This window comes from Camelus ferus, chromosome 15 (genome assembly GCF_009834535.1).
Source record: "Camelus ferus isolate YT-003-E chromosome 15, BCGSAC_Cfer_1.0, whole genome shotgun sequence".
NCBI classification, from domain to species: Eukaryota; Metazoa; Chordata; class Mammalia; order Artiodactyla; family Camelidae; genus Camelus; species Camelus ferus.
In genome coordinates this window covers 36544944-36566005 of record NC_045710.1, presented here as the reverse complement: position 1 = coordinate 36566005, position 21062 = coordinate 36544944, and the positions used below count along the sequence as shown (strand labels likewise).

Here is a 21062-nt window from a genome sequence, read left to right as displayed (position 1 = left end):
TATACGTGGCACCCTCAGACACTCAAAAAATATCTACTGTGTATATTATAGTATTAGTACTGTCACAGAATCTGTAGGGAGTGAAAGCCTTAAGGAATAATGCAAGTAACAATTAGGAGGAATTGCAGTGATGGACAGACCAAACAATTCCTTTCCTCGTCTCTGCAAGTCTGAGAAGCCTTCAGGAAGCACTTCATGAATATAATAACGGGCCTGCCTGGGGAGAGGCAGCTCCAACAGTGTTTGCATGTCAAGAAACTCGTTTTTTAATTAATATTAAAGTATCTGGGATGGTCTTCAGATGATGCATTAGAAGAAGGAATGATGCTATTTGGGTTCTAAAGGCTATGAAAATGCAAAGTCATGTCAGAAGGAAGGAAAACCCCTGCTCTGTATCACCTAGTCATTGTACGAAGGCATACTGGTCCTGTCACTCATGTTACTGTGCTGTAGAATTTTCCTAATGTGAAAAATAAAAGGCCAAACCAGCCTCTAGGGCGATGTGTCTAAACAGCCGATGGGTAATTACTGGGAACCTTAAAGGCACAAGCAAGGAAAAGTGGAGGCTATTAAGAGTAAGCTATAGTTGAGCCATGTGATTGAGCAAAGCACTATTTACATTTGCTAAATGGAATGAAACTAGTTTCTGAAATAGGAAAGAGAAATTCATGCATTGCACTTAATTTGTTTTTAGACTCAGGCAGTCCTTGTTAAACTGAGGCTAGGATGAGGAGGGAGTCTGGACAACAGTACAAATCAAAAATAGGGTCAAAGACGTATTTCATTATTAGTTCTTCTGTGAATCCTCATCGGAACAAACCTCCTCTTCCCTGATGGGTTAGGAGCTTTGTCCTTCTTATCAAAGTGATCTGAGATGCATGAATTTGCAACTGATTTGATGAAGGAACTTAAGCCATCACCTGATGTCTCTAAAACTCAATTTATCTGTAAAATGTGGATAGTAAAATTACTAGCATGGATATTGGCACAGATGAGTACCAAACACTTGATAATCACACTCATCATGATTTCATACTACATAAAGAACCTTTCAAACATTATTTTAAGACAAACATGCATGCACACGCACTCTGGATGATTTTGAACTTTTTAAGGTCAAAAACTTTGTTTTCTTTTTTTTTTCCCTCCAGCTTTATTGAGGTATAATTGGCAAATAAAATTGTATGTGGTTAAGGTGTATAAAATGATTGGATTTGACTGCATCCATTGTGAAGTGATTTAATCAAGGTAATTACTGTTATCCATTATCTCACATAGTTACCTTTTTCGTGTGTAATGAAAATGCTTAAGGTCTACTGTGCTAGCAAATTTCAAGTATACAAGACAGTATTGTTAGCTGCAGTCACCATGATGTACATTAGATCCCCTAACTTGTTGATTTTATATCTTTATCTCTGTATGGACCAGTGCCTAGTACCTATGAGACATCATTCATTTTGGTTACCTATATTGATGCATGGACTTTCTGAGGTTCTAAGAGTTCCTGCTGCAGTATTTTGGAAGACCCTCAGTGCCAGTTAGAAACAGCCAGCGAGATAGATGGTATTGGCCTGCTTCCTGTGGAGTCAAATACCAGATGTTCACATTGATGTAAAACAGTGGCCAAGGGTCCTGCTTACATTGCCAAGCCTCTCACCTATTCTAACTGCAGGTTACACATTACCCTTGCACTGTGTCTCTTCTTCTTTCCAGGTGGATTTTGATGTTCAAAGTGGGAGGACCCTACTCTTGTAAAAATCCAAACAAGTCAGTAGTACTAGGATATGAGTTAGTTGTGGCACTGACTTACAGAGATCCATGCAAGTCATTGGACAGGTCAGTCTCAATATTCTTACACAATGTGAGGATGGAGGAGTATTTGATGTTCCTTCTAGTTGTAATGCTTTTGGGTGAAGGAAAGCAACATGGCAACATTCAGAGGCCAGAATTTGCAGACAAACAGACATTAAGGCTTTGATCCTGACTTGGCAATTTATTAGCTCTGTCATCTTGAATGATCACCTTAATTTTTTAATGCCTCTGTTCCCTCATTGGTGAAATAGTGATAACAGTACCTACCACAATGAATATTTGTGATAGTTAAGGAAGATGATGTATGCAAACTACTAAACATAGTACCTGGTTCTCCGAGGCTCTCCTGACCTTTCACCTCTCCAAGGAGGGTAAAGTGCAGGTGTTAGGAGTGTATCATTCAGTTGATATATTTGTTGAGCATCCTGTTAGGAGTGTATCATTCAGTTGATATATTTGTTGAGCATCCTGTATATACCAGGCGCTCTTCTAGATGCTGAGATAAATCAATGAATAAAATGGACAAAAACTCTAGTCCTGGTGGAGCATTCTTACTGATAATTATTTTCTTTAATATAAAAGTACATTATAGGTTCATTGTGTCTTTAAAACCTCTGATCTTATTAAAATAGAAATTTAATTTAAGGTGAAATCAAAGCAAAATCAAGTATAAATGATGGTAATGATTGTAGGCTGTTAATCAAGGCATTGACTAAATTTCAGAGGGGGAAATCCTGTTGCAGATTTGTTAAAGTTGTGGATTCAGAAAAACCAAAGAAAAAGAATGAAAGACATAATTCCTATTGAATAAAGAATAAAGCACTAACTTTTGTTAAGAAAAAAAATGACTATATAATTTCTAATGTACAAAAATATATACCTAAATAAGTTTCATATTTATAGAGGTATCTTTGATTCTTAAATTTTAAAAGATTTCTAAGTCCTTTTAAAATTACAAAATCCTCAATAATTTATGTCACAAAATGATTTTTAAGTAAGATTTATTCCATTTATCAGCTTATCCTCAGACTGTATAACTGTATACACCCTCCCCAAAAAAGATTTTTAAGGTTCTTGGATGAAAAACTTACTTTTTTTTAGAATTAACATTTATTATCCTCTACATCCAAATAAAATGGGTCAGATAATAGTCCTATCAAATAAAAATGCTGGAGAAACTATTCATATTAAACATAATGAAGTCCTTTGTAATGGGAAATGTAATAAGCAGTGTCTGGCAAAGTGAAAAATAGTTTACTGCATCAAAAAGTATGCATCGCAAAAGAACAATTGCTTATATACCCATTTACCATGCAATGGAACCTTGAAGCAATGTGTTTACTGATGCATCGCATTTGCCTTTCTTGATAGAACCACAGAGTCATAGCTCAAGCCATCCTATTTGTGTGTGACATGTAAGTGGTGAGAGAAATGGAGGCCGGGGCAAAGGCCAGGAGGGCTGGAGCAGAGTGCAGGAGAGGCAAGCAGATGCTTTCTGCCTTCACCTTCTCTCATAATCTCCCTGAAGCTGTCTTTTGAGCTCGTGGTTCATTCTCCAGTTATCTATTGCTTGCCTACAGTGTAAAAGGCACCATTGTAAGGATTATGCTGTGATGTGTTTTGGATAGTATGAAATTAGACATTGTGCTCCCCGAAAGTTTACACAATTCTTAAAAAAAAAAAAAAAAGAAGAGACGTTTTCAAAATTGGGCAGCACATGAATATTGAGGGGATAAAAGGAAGCTCTTCTACTAGTGTGACTAAAGAGGAGGTGGTGTTAACTCTGGACCTGGAATGTGACGACGTGCCACCAAGATATTGAGGGTGGCAGAGGAAGAGTAGCAGCAGAGGTTCAAAAAACAGAAAGGTGATGAGGCTGTGGGGACAACAGGGAAAGGAGTGGGAAGGAACTTGCAAAGAACCGATGTTAGCGAATGATGCTGGCAGAAGAACTGCCAGGAGATGGAAGTGGAGTGCATAAGTGACATTTATATTTCCAGAAGACATTTTCAGTAAGAATAATTTAGATAACTTTTCTTCTCATTAACATAATTGTGCCTTCCAAAAAACAAAAACAGTGAATGCATTTTCAGGACGTTAAGAACTTTGGGTTTGTACTTAAAAGATCTGCATTTGTGTCCTGGTTTGAGGATTACTGGGAAGTTAGGTCATTCTTCTGTCTGAAGTGAAGATACACCCAACCACTTTTACCTCTTCTTTGGCTTTTTGAACTTGAATCAAATAGCTAAGGTGTGAATGCTTTCTGGACCCTGGGATGGGGCCATGCAAATGCAGGGTTTATATTACAGGATAAAATTAAGTAAAATAAAGATTCTGGTTAAGCACCTGCACACTGAACCAAAACAAAGGCAATCAACAACAGAAACAAAAGACTGAGATGTGCTGAAAGCATACCAGTGGAATACTTAGTCATTCGTGTATCTTTATTCAGAAGCTAATTACACAGGTCAAACGCCTCTCTTGAAGGTGGAGAAGGGGACTCCCGTCTACTTGCTAATTTACTGTCATCTGAGACGTGGCTGCAGTTCCTTGCGACTACATAAAAGAGGAAATCCAGTAACATGGTTTACTAGTCCTGGTTCTGCCACTCAGGGCTTCAATAAACTCTACAGCCTCTTTCTTTCTCTCTCAATTGGGGATAATAATAGCTCGGAGCTGTTGTAAGTGTCAACAGATTATCCTTGTGATTTAAAGGAAGATGAGAATTTCAAGTGTAGAAGAGTTAAAAAAGATATTCAATTTCTTTTTTTTGTCTTTTTGAGGGCAGAACGCAGAACTCTTATCTCACGTCTATCCTCCAGTCCAGACTAAGCCCTAGTCAGTGGGAGACACCCACCACTTCTCGAAGAGCAGGAGAGACACTGATCATTTAAGAACTGCTGATCATGAGTGTGGCTTCCCTCTAGTCCCTGGGGAGGCCACTGAGTACACCCAAAACAAAGATCCCCAGCCTGCGTCCCTTGCATTCCACTGTGGGAGATTGACAATAAATAATAAAGCAGAAATAATTATGTATTAAGTTAGAAAGTATTAGTGAGTGTAATGGAGAAAAACAGAGCAGGGCAAGGGAAAGCAAAGTGTGGGTGATATTGGAACCAAGACTAGAAGGAGGTGAGGGAGCAAGTGAAAGGGAAATCTAGAAGGGTGTACCCGGCAGAGCAAAGAGCCCTTGGAAGGTGGGGTCTAGGAGCTGTCTGGCTTGTTAAAGAGTCGGTGGGTTGGTTGGTTGTGCCTGGAGCACGACTGGGGCCTGGGTGGTGGTGAAGATGAGCTCCCAGGTGTAAGGGCACCTTCCGATCGTGTAGTTAGAGGCCACTCTAAGGACTTTGTCTTTTATTCAGAGAGATGGGAAGCTGCAAGGGGGGGTCTGTTGTTTATTTTAATGTTTCTGAAGATTTTAATGAGATAAGGAACTGCCCTATGTCATGTTCGGCGGGTTGACAAGATACAAAGCTATCATACGATACTAATAGTGCTTATTTCTGGATGTGTATTAGTAATTTCTCTACTATTTCATTTCTTTATTTTCCAAAAAAAGAACAAATGCTCTAAGGTCGCCTTATTATTTTTTTAACGAATGAATTAATTTCAATAGTGGCATCTCATAATGAAGATATTTTCTCTCAAGTGTGAGTGAGATGATGTTCTTGCTGAGAATTTTTTTTTTTTTCTTTGCAGATTATTACTTTGCTCAAGTAGCCCCTGAGCTTGGATGGAATAGTGGGGGCCTGGGGGGTGTAGGGTAGATCGTCGATCAAGTGATTAATGCTGATTAGGGTACAAATACAGAGAAGTCCTGTCCCATCAGGTATGAATAGCCAAGAGAAGCAGGGTAGGCTACTGAGTACATTTAACCATGCATTCGTAAATAAAAGGAATATTTACTTACGTGGTCAATGAATTTCACTTTCCACTGGCAAACCTCAAAACCTAAAATGGAGCCAAATCTATATTCAGTGGAGAAAAATGGATACTTTCAGAACTTTATTAACTCCTGCTTTTCTTAATATTTATTTTATTTATTTGATCCTCACCTGATGACTTTGTCAGATCATTTTTATGACTTCTGGCTGCCGCTGTTCTGGTACAAATCGAGCTGCTCTTTAGAATACAGGTGCTACTTACCCTTTCAATTAACACCTCTTCTGCTTCTAATTCAGAACCGCTGCTTAATTTCTCATGGATGGGATTTGAGCCAAAGAGTGACATAATTCAACTTTCAGTTTTAAAGGGATCATTTTGATTTCTTACGGGGGTTGGAGGAGGTGGGGCAGGGAAGAGTAGACTCAGGTCACCAGTTTGGGGGTTATTTCAGAAATTCAGGAGAGACTGATGATTCAAACGAGGGTGACAGCAGTAAAAATGAGAAGTGTTTAGTTTCTGGATTTATTTTGACAGTAGAGCTGACAGATTTGTAATGATTTTACCCAAGCTTTCTGAAGCCTAGAGATCAATACCTTCCCATTTCTTTGTATTGGTAATTAGATTGAAAAGTGGTTCCAGTTTAATTTCTCCACATTTGTATGTCAATTTACCCTTAAATAATCGCTGGTCTAAGAATTAGTTTTCTTTCTTCTTCCTGATCTCCTATTCTTGAGTATTTTTCCTTGTCTAAGACATGTACTATCAAAAAAGAAGGGTCAATATATACTACTGCAAAGCTAAAATGATATAGATCAGCCATATTTATGTGCTGAGTAGTTGGGTGACGATGCTTTAGCTTACCAAGTCCCAAAGTCCCTAGTTTGCTTCTGTCTTCTCTTTCCTCTGCTCTCCTAAAACAAAAACAAACACAAAACTATTCGCCATTCACAGGTATTTTGTTCTCAGCAAGATGCCAAGATGTAGCTCTTAACCTTAGTCATACCAGCAAAGCGTTTTAGCTATTAGCAAATATTTTTCAGTTCAGTTTAAATGTCATTTTGCATCCAAACAAGCACTGCAACCTTATCAGGCTGGACTGGTTCAGATTTTATTTATCAGAACTTCTCTACACACATCCTGATAGAAAAGCATATACTCTCATCTCTAAGTTATAGGCTAGAACAAATCTGGGTTCCAGAAGCTATTGCTTTGGTATATGGAAAGAGTTGCTTGAAAGGCAGATAAAAATGCATCAAATGAAGTCCTTCTTGATTCTTTATTAATGCCTGAAAAAAGGATTATTATTATTTTCTTCTGAAAGAGAAAAAGAGGGGAATAGAAGAAAAATAAAGAGGGGGATGAGAGCTATATCTTTTCACAATGCTTGCTACTTTCCAGAGGAAAAATATGAATAAAACTAATCAATCCAGTTTACAACTTGGTCATATTCAGTTAATTGCTTTTCTTAAATTGGCCAAGCCACCACACATCAAACAATCCCAGTTTTCTAAATTTTCTATTTTATATTAAGACCTGGCATGTTTTCCCCAGGTTGCAAGAACTTAATTTGACCTTTCTTGCTCTTTTGTATCTTGCTTTGTTCTCCTGTTTCCCCGTGTTCACTGAGTTGCACAGTGTGAAATGGACAATAATTTTTTGTCTAAGCATCATTTGAACCTTTGTGTAGAGTCACCCAGTGGCTACTGATTAGACAGGAAGATGAAAAAGCCAGAAGGGAAGAAAGGGAGGAGGAGATAGTGGGGGCCTACTTGTGTACCTCAGCTGCAGCCATAATGTCACAAACGACAAAGGAAGGAAACAAAGAGGCAGGTGGAGGGGATAGAGACGACAGCTGGGTGCTAGACTGAAAGTGTTTCCAGCCAAATGAATGTTACACTATCCACAACGCATGGGGAAGGACAGTATGATCATGTAGTCAACAAATTTGCTTAAAATCCAAATGTGGAATACTAATACTTTGAGTGTTTATTATAAAAATCAAAGCAAATTTGAACTTCTTTATATTATTTATGTGTAAATTTCAAACTCGGCTTCTCTGCCTCTTTTCCAAACAGAAATGTGACCTCATCAACTTCATGGAGATATATAGATTGAGAATAAGCCGTAAGCTGCAGGCTTTTAGATGTGGGAGTTCATTAAATGTGAGTGGGAATCAACAAGAGGAAATGGGTGCAAAGAAAAAAGGGGACATAAAAACATCAAAGAACAATAAAAAAAAAAAAAGAGGAAGTAAAATAAAGAAAAGAGAAAGAACAGTCAGATGCAAATGAGAGATGGTCACAATGATAAGCCAGCAGGAAAATGCAAATTAAAGCCACAGTGAGATATATCTACTAAGATGGCAGTAATCAGAAAGACACATTATAACAAGTATCGGTGAAGATGAGAAATGGGAACCCTCACACATTACTGGTGGTAATGTGAAACTTTGGAAAACTGGCACTTTCTTAACATGTCAAACATAGATTTAACGTATGACTCGGTAATTCTGCTCCTGGGTACCTACCCAAGAGAAATAAAAATATGGCCACACAAAAACTAGTACATAGATGTTTAAAGCATAGCAGCATTATTTATAATACAAAAAAGTAGAAGCAAGTCAAATGCCCATCAACTGGGAGATAGATAAGCAAGAATGTAATATTTCCATTCAATGGACTAGTATTGTGTTCCACATGCTACCTGCTACAACATGAATCGACCTCAGAAACTTTACACTGAGTGAAAGAAGTCAGACACAAATGCCCATGCATTAATACGATGCCCTATTAGCTGTCCAGAAAAAGCAAATCGATGGAGACAAAAAGATTAGTGGTTGCCAGGGCTGGCCTGGGGGCTGGAACAGGGAGTAACTGCAGGTGGGCACAAGGTTTCTTTCTTGGTGCAATGGAAATGTGGAAATTAGGTTGTGGTGGTGGTTGCACAATATTGTAAATTTCCCCAAACTTGCTGGATTGTACATTTAAAATGAATGAATTTATGATGTGTAAATGATACCTCAAAAAATCCATTAAACATTTTGTTAAAGATTCAAATGAGGCAAAACCGTGAATCTAGAAACCTGGAGGTCAAGGATAGCAACATACCAGGGAAGTCTTTCAACTGATAGCCCAGCCCAGAAGTGTCTTCAGAAAAACCCTCCATTACTTTAGGCTGCAATACTTGACCTCTCGCCACGAAACAACGCATAATGATCCTACATTAATAATCTGCTCATTTTAATGGGGTTTATTACGCATAGACTGTTAGGGTTTGTTGTTTCAGTTCAACTCTGGGTAGACTATTGCTGTGTAGGGCTTGTTTTAACAGAGGTTAATGGGGTGAGTGAGTACAGCTCAGTAGTAGAGAGCTTGCTTAGCATGTATGAGGTCCTGGGTTCCATCCCCAGTACCCCCATTAAAAAAAAAAGAGATTGAAAAATTTTTTTAAACATTTTTTTATTGAGTTATAGTCATTTTACAATGTTGTGTCAATTTCCAGTGTAGAGCACAATTTTTCAGTTATACATGAACATACATATATTCATTGTCCCATTTTTTTTGCTGTGAGCTACCACAAGATCTTGTATATATTTCCCTGTAAAAAAATTTTTTTTAATTAAAAAAAAAAAACAGGAGTTAATTAGGACCAGAAAATTGTCCTTGTTTATTTAATGTTCCAAAGCCCCACCATAAACCCTACTAATCCTATCACTGTGAGTGACGGAAGAAAGAAGGAGGGGGTTACGGAAGGAGGGGGAATGGAAGAGAACATGTTTGTCAGCAGGTTCACGTTCTCTACTTCATATCATAGAGATGGTTTTCCTTCAGAAAAGTTCTTATTGGTGAAGAGTCAACTATTATTTTCTAACATGGTCAGAGGTATTCTCTACAGGAGAGAATTCCTATGTCCATGCACAACGTGGAGATCACTCACTTCAAATGAATTAAAAATAAAATAAGCCTAATAATAAAATGCAGAATTACTTACTTTTACCATGATCTAATTCCCAGGAATGAGAGTGTTTGGGGATCATTATTATGGATATTAATTAGTTTCTTACCAGTTATTGAAACCAGCTGTGGTTAAAAGATGTATTTTGAGATCCAGGCAATAAAGTTTACTATAATGTAATTCACTAGATACCAGAAACCATAGAAAAACGGGCTCCTATTGTGCAGTTTTTCTACCACTTAAAAATTAATTCCAAAGTGTTAGTTGACATGAGTTGCCCATTACTTATTCTTATACTTCTTTTTGATCTTCGAATATTCAGGATATTAAAATTTTAAGTTAGTGCTTGAGATAACTTTGTACTTCTTGACTGACATTTTTATTTTAAAAGTCAACAGTTAAGAACACAGTGAGGGTTTTTTAAAATAGACTACGAGAGACTGGTTTCTGTTTGTTGGTTTGTTTTAATAGCTTGTATTAGCAAGTGTTTTATCACCTGAATTACAGTGAGGTGCAAAGAAGACTCCTAGGTTTCATTGTCTGGCATTTGGAGAGGCGCCTGTTTTTCTGCTTGCTTGGGTATGCATATAATGAGCTTACACAGAGTTTGTTTTCCTGACCTCTGGAGTGAAAAAGCAACCTGACATTAAAGATGGGTAAAATACTGGGCTGCCGCCTATATGTTTATTGGTGTGTTTGCTGTCATAGTAATTGTTTGGAAGCACTTCAATTTGATGTTTAAATTTCCGAGCAGGTTGTTGTAAGGATCCACAGGAAAAGAGCATAGAACCGGAAAGTGAACCTTCCTTTGAGAACCGTGTTGACATCTGCACAAAAAAGTGTGCTGTGTTATCACACGACCTCAGGTGCCGTGCACTGCGTGCTCTCACTGAAATCATATTTTACCTTATATACATATGCTTTTTATGTATATAAAGCAATGACAAGAAGATCTGGTATCACAAAGCAGGGGCCTCACACTCAGGATATTTTCTTTTGTTAGAACCACTTTCCTAACTCCTTTACAAAATAGCTTAAATAAAACCAATGTTCTCAGTAATTATCACAGTAGATATTTATAGCTGTCCCTTGGTATCCATGCAGGATTGGTTCCAGGACCCCTTGTGGATACCAAAATCTGTAGATGCTCATGCCCCTTATATAAAATGGCGTGTTCTGTATGTCACATCCACACACCCTGCGGACAGTGCACAATTGAGGCAGTCCTTCAGATTCCTCAGGAAGAAGAGCATTTCTGACTGGAATTGGTAAAACTGGGAGACAGGAACAGCTGCAGGATAAATATAAATGTTGCAAGTGTCCTCTTTATTTTAAAATGGATTTAGACCACTTTTGGTTGTTAGACAGAGAGAAGGTAGTTGACCACAGCTGATTCACTTTTCTTCATTTTGGGGACAGAGCAAGGGCAGGGATGACCTTCCATCAAACAAATAAGTCCCTAATCAGAGAAATCTATATTGTATGTCTGGAAGAGTTCTAGGGAGTCAATAAAAAGCCTTGCCCTGAAAGAATTATCTTCTAGTATAAGAATTTCAGATAGTAGTATATTAATCCATTTTACTTTGATTGCACTTATTCTTCCTATGAATCAGGTAATGCAGTGTGTATTAGTAGTCCCATTGGACATGATTTAAGACATTTAAATAACTTAGCCAAAAGCACAACATCATTGGCTGAAGCAGAAGTAGAAGCAGATCCCGCCCCCCGCCATCCCCAGGAAAGTCTGACACGGAAAAAAACAAAACCAATCTATCAAGTAAATGAATGAGCAGATTTCTGTAAACAGAAATTTCTAATTTAACTCTCTTACCTTAAAATTCAGCACTCCTCAGTTGCATCTGCTTCTATGAAGTTTTAGGAGTTGTAAAATATCGTTTGCAAAGAGAGGAAACCAAATTGTAATCTGGAAGTATTTCTACGTTAAAGTTTCAGTAAATACCTAAAGAAACCTCAGAAGAAAAAGATCTGGCATATTCAGAAATCAGTTCTGATTTCTTTGTGTACGTACCTAATTTTGTGTTTTTTCCCTTGAAAGAAGACCCCCCATTCATATGCAATTCAAATTATCCAAAATTTGAATACACTTTAATTATTCGTCAGTTTTATAGGTGGATAAAGGAAAAATAAAGACTTTCAGACAGAATGGGTGTTAAATTAAGCTGAATTCATTACAGGGAAAACCTGACCCAGCCCAAAGGTTTTGGGATTTGAGGAAGGGAAACCTTCAATAGACTGGCAAGGAATACTCAAGGCCCATGAGTTGTGAGGATGCACATGGATATACATTTGTACAAGAGTGAGCAGCCCTGGAGAAGATGGTCTCAGCCACCCAAGGCAAAGGTGGGTTACAGAGATCAGGGCCCAAGATCCCATAGGCAAGTGGATTGGTTTGTTTAAACAAGTCCTTGGCTTCTCACTTCAGCATGGATAGGTTACAGTGGAAATGAGTAGGAGCGAAGGCAGGCTGTTTGATGAACCCAAGTCCATGGGGAGTTTTCATGAGCTTTGTTGGTCTGTTAAGTATGTTGGTTAGGTACAGTTGGAGTATACTTGAATTGCCAACCATAAAGGATTGTAAATTGCCATCGACCTATCTTTCCGGTATTTCTGGGGAATTTTAGAAGGGGTTGCTCAGGCGCCACCTTTTGAGGTCCAGATCACTTGGTGTCTTGCAGTCTCTCACACCCTTTAAATACAGGGTCAAGCAGAGGACAAGTCCAGGATGAATGATCTTTATCAGTGTGATAGCCAAAGTGAATCCCATGTGATAGAGGAGGATGCTTACAAATGCATGTTTTATATACTCTGCTTTAAATTTTGGCAGCCTGGGTAAAAGCATAACTCCTAAATAGTTATCTCTCTGCCAAAGGATTTTCCCTGACAAAAGCACGATGGAGAAAATACATCCCACTAATGATCTCATCTGTAGCTTCTCAGCATTTCCAACTGTTAAACATTGTTAAAAAAAAAAAATACAGCGTTGTGTGAAAGAGGAGAGGGTCTCTGTAGGAGGTTTTCTATTATGTCATTGTTGGCAATTGAGTCTCTGCAGAACCCAATATGGTTTGGCATCTCTTTGGCTTGACTTGTAAAAGGGAGCTATTTATGTAGAATAATTCATGCACATGGCAAAATGAGTCTAAATTAATCATTTAATATTATTAACTTTCCTGGTTTTAAAAAATGCTCATTATAGAAAATTTGGAAGCTATAAAAAGATTTAAAGAAAAAAAACCCACACTTTTTTATAAAACAGAAATGGTAACATTCCTAGTGTATTTTCTTTCAGAAATGCCTTTATATGTATGTATATCATATATATATATATACACACAATGTAATTATAGTCATACAGTTTATAATACAATTTGTGTCAGCTTTATTTTGTTTAGTTTTATGTGCAGAGTATCTTCTGCCATCTTTAGAATCTGAAACATGATTCTTAATGACTCAAAGTCTTCCATCCTAATTTTCTTTCATAAATTTTGTTAACATCTTTCAATAATTGGATATTTTAATTGTTTATAATTTTTCCTGAATTTTAGGGCTGTAATGGGCATCTAGTATACAAACTTTTGTTTATGTTTCTGATTTTTTTTTCTCAGATGTGTTATTTAGGAGCACAATGATTAGGATAAGGGTAGAACTCTTCTTTGAGTCTTTAAATAAATTACCAGTGTATGTTCCCCATGGTTTGTACCACTTTGCATTTCCACTATTTAGGATATGGAGTGCTTGTTTTATCACACCCAACCAGGATTAAATGTTGTATGTTAAACACAAAGCCATTTCTATTTTGTTTTTCTGTGCATTTTTGAATACTTATAAAGTTTATAATTTTAATAGATTTATTGATCATTAATTTTTAATTTCATGGAGTATTTATTCATTTTCTTTACCTATTTTTCTGTTGGAGGGCCAAGAAATTTTTCTGGACTGGTTTTAACAATGTTAAAAGCTTTATACCTTACATATGTATTCTGAACACCTACAACAAGAAATATGAGGCTCTCCAAACTGGCTAATAAGTGAAATAATTTGTTTTTTACTCTGGACTACTACCTACAAGTTTCCACTTTTTTTCTTCTTTAGGATAATCTCCAGAAAATGACCTAAGCAAACATGTCTAAAATTGAGATGTGTTTGATAGACATGACTTGTTTAGCAAGTAATTATTTGAGAAGACTTCCCATTGCATAGATATTTTGTAGAGAAATATTAAAACAGGATGTCCAGATGGAATAACATTCTCCCAAAGAATGTAATGCTTGACCTTGAATTGGTCTTCTACATCCTCATTTGAAATTTTCTTTTGATAAAGAAATACTCTATATTCACATCATTGTCTTTCTACCTTTCTGCGTCTCTCCTGTCCTTTCCCTCCTCTTCACCTCAGGGATCGTATGAGGAAAAAAATCATGTAATAAAGGGTGTAACATACTAGAAGAGGTCAGAGGAGGAATGACTCAAATAAGGAAGGATTCTTGTGGTAGGACTTGAGGTGATTCTAGAAATATGTGGCTAGTGGAACAGGTCAGAGAAAGAAAGGAAAATAAAAGTATAGAGTCAGAAACAATTACGGCATTTGAGGAATAATAAGAACACTGAGATTTTCCTCGTTGAGCAGTTGAACCTAGTTTGTGTCACTAGTGTGAAAAGAGATGGTTGAGGTTTGGCTCCCTTTTGTCCTCCCCTGGAAAGATCTCAGATCTGCAGCCAAAGAGCTGGCTCTCCTTAGTTTGATCTCACATATCACAGTGTGCTTATGAAATTTGGAAAGCCATCTAAGGAATTTCAAACTTTCTGAATACAAAATGCCATTTTCTTTATCAGCTAGGAGTCACCCTCGTCACTAAACAAATTGGCCAATTTCAAAGTATTCCCTGCCTTTAACTTGTTACTGATGCAGCATCTGGCTGGGACACAGTGCTTCTGGTTGCAGGAAAGTTCAGGAAAGTTCCAAGGACTCCAGCTGGCTAATTTCAGTGTGAGAAGAAAGTCTGCCATCAAAATAGCTGCCTGCCACCTGTTTTTGTCCTGATTCTTTTCTGGTACGTCTCCATTCTCATAGTTTCTAGAATTTGCCAAGCTCTTCTGACCTCAGAACTTTCTAGATATCTCCGTAGACATCTAGAATGCTCTTTGCCATTTCCACCTGCCTTAACTCATACTCTTTCTTCAGGTCCCAGCAACTGAAATGTTCCTCTTCAGGGAATCCCTTCCCAAGTGCCAGTTGAGTATCTTTCTTCAAGGCACATTTCAGTCTTCCTTCCTGGGTGGCACTTTGTACAAATACAATTGAATGACTAGTTTAATGTGTGATTTGTAATGTGAGATTAGTATTTAATGTGTGATAAGTCTTCCCTCCTTAGATAGTCATGTAAATATAAATCATTCCTGATCTCACATTCAAATAGTAGCTTTCCTTTAGCTCTATAATCAAATTTTATTTTTAATTTTAGGCAAAATAAAGCTTAAAAAGGTCATAGAGAATAATGATAGAAAGTTCCATTTAGATTTCAAAATAGCTTATATGGTTGGTTTTTAGTTCTTGTGCCCATGTGCAACATGCAAATTAGGTAATTCTGCATAATTCAGTCAACAGATGGTTGTTGAATGTCTCCTAGGTTCTGGGCGCTGTCCCAGTCCCTGAGATGCAGTGGTAGACAACCATCATGACAACAACAACTGAAATGTCCTGCTCTCATGGAGCTCACACTTTAGTGGGACTAGTGGAAATAAATAGATAAAGAAAGAAATATTTCATAACTTATGTAATGATTCATGCCATATATAAAGAAAAATCAAGCCCAGTAAAGAGATGCAGATGTTGTTAATTCCAGAGGAGGCACCTTGTTATTTTTTAATAATTCCTGTATAATTTATTTTTCCTTAGAAATGAAAATTAGAGACACTTTTATATACAGCTGATAGAAAAATATTGCTTTCTGGAATGTGGCTTTGAGTATTTATTTCAGGTCACATTTGGAATGTACGTGTATTTGACATGTTGTTTTAATATTAAAAACCAAGAAATTTATGTATCTATGCTTTTAAAAAGAAAAATTATACTTAACAAACCTGTAGATGCTCCCCAGCATCCTGAATTGGCTTAAATTGCAACATTTTCATTTTCTGAGTTAATGTGTTAAGTGCTGGACCTCAGTAGCAAAATTGCAGAAAGAAGGTGACTATTTGCACTTTCAGTGTAATTTTATGTCCCTCAGGGTTGTTACTGATGAGTAATGTCAAAGAATTATTTTCCTTCAACCTGGAGGATAGACTAAATAAAGGGATGGAACTTAGAGGAAAGAATGTCCTCCACTGAGCTGGTAAAGAAAATTTCATTCCATCCCATACATTTATGAGACTAAAGTTGATACCCATCTGTTAGGATGGTTTAGTCCTTACTTTCTGTCTGTAGGGTCATGGAGATTAGCCATTTGGGGGCTGCTTGTCTCTTTCCAGAATTATTATTGTTGTTGTTGTTGTTATTTATTGCTTTTGATAGTCTCTTCTGGAATTTATAGGTATTATTCCTTTCCATAGATAGAATTTTAAAATAGTATAGCTTGCTGGCTATCAATATGAATATATGTCTAGTGAAAAAGATATTTTTTATATCTGAAAGATATAAAAGAGGTGAAGAATAAATATTTTTCTTACCAATTCAGTTACTTAGCAACATTAGAACAGAAGGCTGAAGAGACAAGGGAAAAGTATTGATGGGATTTACTCTAAAATCTTTGTGTTTATAAAATTAATGTCAATGTTTAAATCATTAGGATTTTTTACCTGCATAAAGGTTTTAGGAATATGAAAAGCTTATCCAAACATTGTAAAATACTGGCCTTGTGTAAGATTTACATAAAGAAAATAATATAACTTTACTGAAGGATAAAAACCAGAGCCCAAATAAGTGGTAAAACAAACCATGTGTCCTTGGATAGGATGATTCAAGCTTTAAACTAAATGATAGATTTAGGGCAACTTAACTCATAATCTTAATTTTGGGAGAGGGGTTGGAGACTTGATAAATTCATTCTGAAGTTAATGTGCAAGCATAAATTTGCATAAACATCTAAAATTTTTTTGAGAAGGATAATCATTTGAGTAGGTTACCAACATGATATTAAAACGTGCTGTGAAATGACTATAATTAAAGCAGTCTGGTTCTGGCACAGAAACAGACAAACGGATACGTGGTGGGGGAAATGAAATCGAGAAATGGATCGAGTGTGTATGGAGTTTAGTGTATGATAATGTAGTGTTTAAAAACTGTGAAGAAAGGAAGCAATATTTAATAGATAGTGTTGAAAGAGCTGGCTGTATATGTGGGAAATAAAGTAAAATTAGGTACCACTCATATATCATTTATATAAATAAACTATGAAGGGATTTCATATTATAGAAATACTACAGGAAAAGAGAGAAAAATATCTTGATAATTTTGGGCGTAAGGTATGTTTTCCTAATCAAGAAATCAAAGCAGCTTTTCCCGAAGTAAAATTCTGATGGAATTAGTTTTATAAGATTAAAAAACAAACAAACAAAAATTGTGTGCCAGGAAAACTGGATGACATTTGTGTCCAGACACTATGTTAATTTTATAAGCATCGACTCATTAACCTCTGGGTAAATATTACTTTTACCCACGTTTTAGAGTGGAGGAACTGGAGAATTTAAACCATCTGCCCCCGATTACAAAGTTAGCGAGCGATGGAGTGGTGACTTGTCTATCGGGGTTCTAGAGCCTGGGCTCGTAACCACGTCACTGGGAACAGAGTCAAGAGAAAATGTATTAGGCACTGTATTCATTTGCACTTAAATTCATTCTACAAGAAAAGTTGGCATTCACATAGTATCTTTAAAGAGTATCTATTATTTTACATATGTTCAAAATAGTAGTTTTAAAGAATCTAAAGGCTCTTTGTAATGTTCTTTAATCATGTTTAATGCAACTTACTAGAATATATCTCAAAGTTAAATAGACTATAACTTTGCTTTGCTTCTTCAAATCATTTCCAATATCCTCCTTGGCAGATAGTGCAAAGTAAACCCTTTTTACATGAGGGCTTTTTACTCACAAATGCTTGTCTATTTGATAGGAAATAAGAATAAAGTATCTAGTGATGGACGTCCGTCTGTCTCCACCCTCCTTCTGAACTAAACCTGGATAGCTTTCCAAATGCTTAACTCTCCTTATTTTTACAATGAAATCATTACTTTTGTTTTAGGTGGACTGCATTGTTCAAAAGTATAATATTATAAAATATGATACACTCATACAATGAAATATTATTTGGAATATATTAAAAGAGTGATGTTCTGAATGAATCTGAAAGCATGACGCCAAATGAAGGAAGCCCAGTACAGAAGGCTGCATGTTATATGATTCCATTTGTAAGAAGCCTACAGAATAGGCGAACCATAGGGACAGAAAGTAAGTTGGTGGTTGCCAGGGGCTGGGGTAGGGGGAGGTGAAACGAGGACTGGTTGCTAAGGAGCATGGATTTTCTTTTTGAGGTGATAAAAATATTCTGGAATTAGATAATGATGATATATCCACAACTTTGTAAATATGATAAAAACCAGTGAAATGTATACTTTAAGGGGTAAATTTTATGGTACCTGAATTGTATCTCATTAAAAAAGACCTCAACTGGAAAAAAAAAAAAAGTAATAATATTCACAGCAGAAGTGTGAGGTGCAACTGTTGTCCCTTAATTTGTGCCGGTCAGTAATTCATGATTCACTGTCGGCTGGATATCCCTGATAAAGGTATCAGGAATGTCCCCCCCCCTTTATCAAAACCTGTTACAATTCAGCCTTGACCAAACTCTCACTCTCATCACTTCTTCTCCTTCATACCATCTTAGTTCTAGTCAAATTTCTTGAATTGTTTGACTTCTCACTTCAAAATGTTCACCCATTTCCACCCCCTCACCTGGAGTACCATTCCGCAAATCCTCCAGATTTCAAATCTGTCATCCTTCAAGATGTCATCCAAGCTTTACCTTCTTTATGAAAGGTATCTCAACACTTTTGAAATATCCTCTTCTTACAAATTCCCCTGGCCCATTACATGCCTCGTATCCTTCTTGCATTTTGGATATCTTATAAGACAGATCTCTGTCTAATTCAATATTGTTTCCCTCATAACAATTAATATAGTGCCTGACACATAGTAAGTCTTTAATATGTTTCTTTAATTAATGATTTAATTATTTCCTTGGGGCTTCTGTGATTTATTTTGCAAACAACACATTCTAAAATGATGCTTGAGATTTAAGGCTTTGAAATGCACCAATTTAAAAAAATCTGTTCCCCCTGGAAAGTTTATTTAGTCCTTTGTAAATGTACATACAGATCTTGATTCGTGGAAGTGTTTCTTTGACAGTCTTGGGGATTGCATACATATACATGCGTATACAGGTATAAAGAGGGAATGTGGTTTTCAGAGAGCAGAACAAGATAGCATTGAGAAGGCGACGCACAGATGCAAGAACTCAGTGGCTGTCAGGGAGATCTCTGCAGGCAACACCTGCAGCAGCATCCAAAAGTGCTTTGAAGGCTTGGAGTGGTTATTCTGCTGAATAACAGAATATCCACAGAGCCAAGGTCTGTGACCTTGAGCACAGCAGATCTTTTCTGCTGAATATGATCTTACTCCAAGTGAAGTCAAATTATTCTTCCCAGTCGCCAAGAAAACCTCAAAGCTTTCAAACCACTTTGCTTTAAGAGATGTCTCAAATCTGCTAGGGCAGCCCACAGAACACAAGGACCACAGGATGGACGTGAATTGCTTGGAAGCACAAAACTTTCCATTTTGTACAGAATTCTGATGTGTCTAGGTTGTATGCCAAGTGAAAAAAGGACTTTGACCTGAAGTAGGAAAAGCTGACGGGCTGCTTCTGTGCCTTCCTTGAATCTGAGCTGGAAGAAGAAAGGGTTTGCTTCAGTGAAGAGAACCACGAGGCCTGCCAGGGTCGCCGATGCTCCATCCTGACCCACCTGCCCACTCTGCCACTTCCCCTCCTCGTATCATTCAGAGAGTGTGCTTTTTAATGGGTCAGACAAGCAACAGCAAATGGGGGAAATGGGGAAGAAACTCTTTGTCTTCAAATTGAAATACATGGAAAGAAAACACAAGCAGGAATTTATGTGAAAGGCTTTTGTGAGGAGGCTTTTAGCCAGCAGTGTGGCGTGGTTAGAATCCTGAGCCGACTGTTTATTAAGGTAGAGCAGCAAGAGAAGCAAAGATCAGTCTTTTGTGCATTTGTCTATTAGAAGAAGGAAGAGGAGCTTAGAAACTTAAAATTTCAGCCTGTGGTGTACAGACACGTCAACCTATTAAAGAGAGACAGGCCTGTCAAGGAGAAGTTGCTGGCGGATGGGTGTCGGCTCTTAGTAACTGTTTCAGGACTAGCTCTTGTTCTGCATCTGTCTTTCTTTATCTGTTTATCCCAGCACTTCCTTCCCTGACTTTCTCCTCAGACTAGAACATCCTTGCTTTTCATGGCCATGGTTTTAGTTTCCACGGGCTTTTTATCAACTTTAGGTTTTATTCTGACCAGCAGAGAAAGAGCAGTGTTCACGTCAGTTCAAGACACAATGTTTGCCTTTGCATGTTTGCATTCAATTTTTTCCAGAAATGCTTAAACCTTTTCTATTTGTGTAATGAGAGTTTTGGAGATTGGCTACAATTTTTAATTTAAAGAAACTGAAAACAACTGAATTCAGCTAAGTGGGGGTTTCTCTGTGTTTGGGCAAATGTGATTGCCTGGATTGGTAGCAAGATGCAGCTCTAGATTGCTTCTTAGATGTTATTTCCTTCAGGAAGGGGAAGTGTCATATCAGCATCTGAATGGGTTGAAAATTAATTCATGTGGTTTTATATAAAGATGGACCCATCTAAAGTAAACTGTGACTTAAAATCAGACGCTTTCAAAGGTCAGTCTGATAATGTACATAGAAGGGGAAAGAAGAAATGCACTTGTGTTCCCATTTTATGAGATAAAATATGCCAGTTACTTATTAATTACTCAAGTAGCAGGCCGGTGTAAAGCAACACTGTACACAGGCAGGTCATGCCTGAAGTGTAAATTATAGCTTAAAGAGCCACAGCATTTTGTCACATTACTATAACTGAATTAGCACATTAATAGAGGCACAGTTGTTACACATTAAATGGATAGGTCATGTCTTTTTAAAACCTTTGATTCTCCACCATGTCTGCACGTTCGAATCACCTGAGAAACTTCTGAAAATGTCACTGCCCAGGCCATGCACTGGACCAATTAAATAAGAATATTGAGGTGAGGGGCTGGGACTGAGGCATCGGCATTTCCAAGGCTCTTTAGGTGACTTCATCGGGATGCAAAGTGGAG

General features: G+C 37.2%; 1 protein-coding gene across 30 annotated transcripts in view; it reads left to right on the top strand.

Moving 5' to 3' along the window:
• Nucleotides 1–21062, top strand: part of NRXN1 (neurexin 1) — a 1021444-nt gene that overhangs the window by 339419 nt on the left and 660963 nt on the right. Inside the window, exon 5 of one of the 30 annotated variants that reach the window (XM_032497538.1) lies at nt 17910–17969. The exons of the other annotated variants lie outside the window; for them this stretch is intronic. Coding sequence (XP_032353429.1) covers nt 17910–17935 — 26 coding nt within the window. The 3' untranslated portion in view covers nt 17936–17969. Of the gene's footprint in view, nt 1–17909; nt 17970–21062 lie in introns of those variants that run through there. 30 annotated transcript variants of the gene reach the window in all.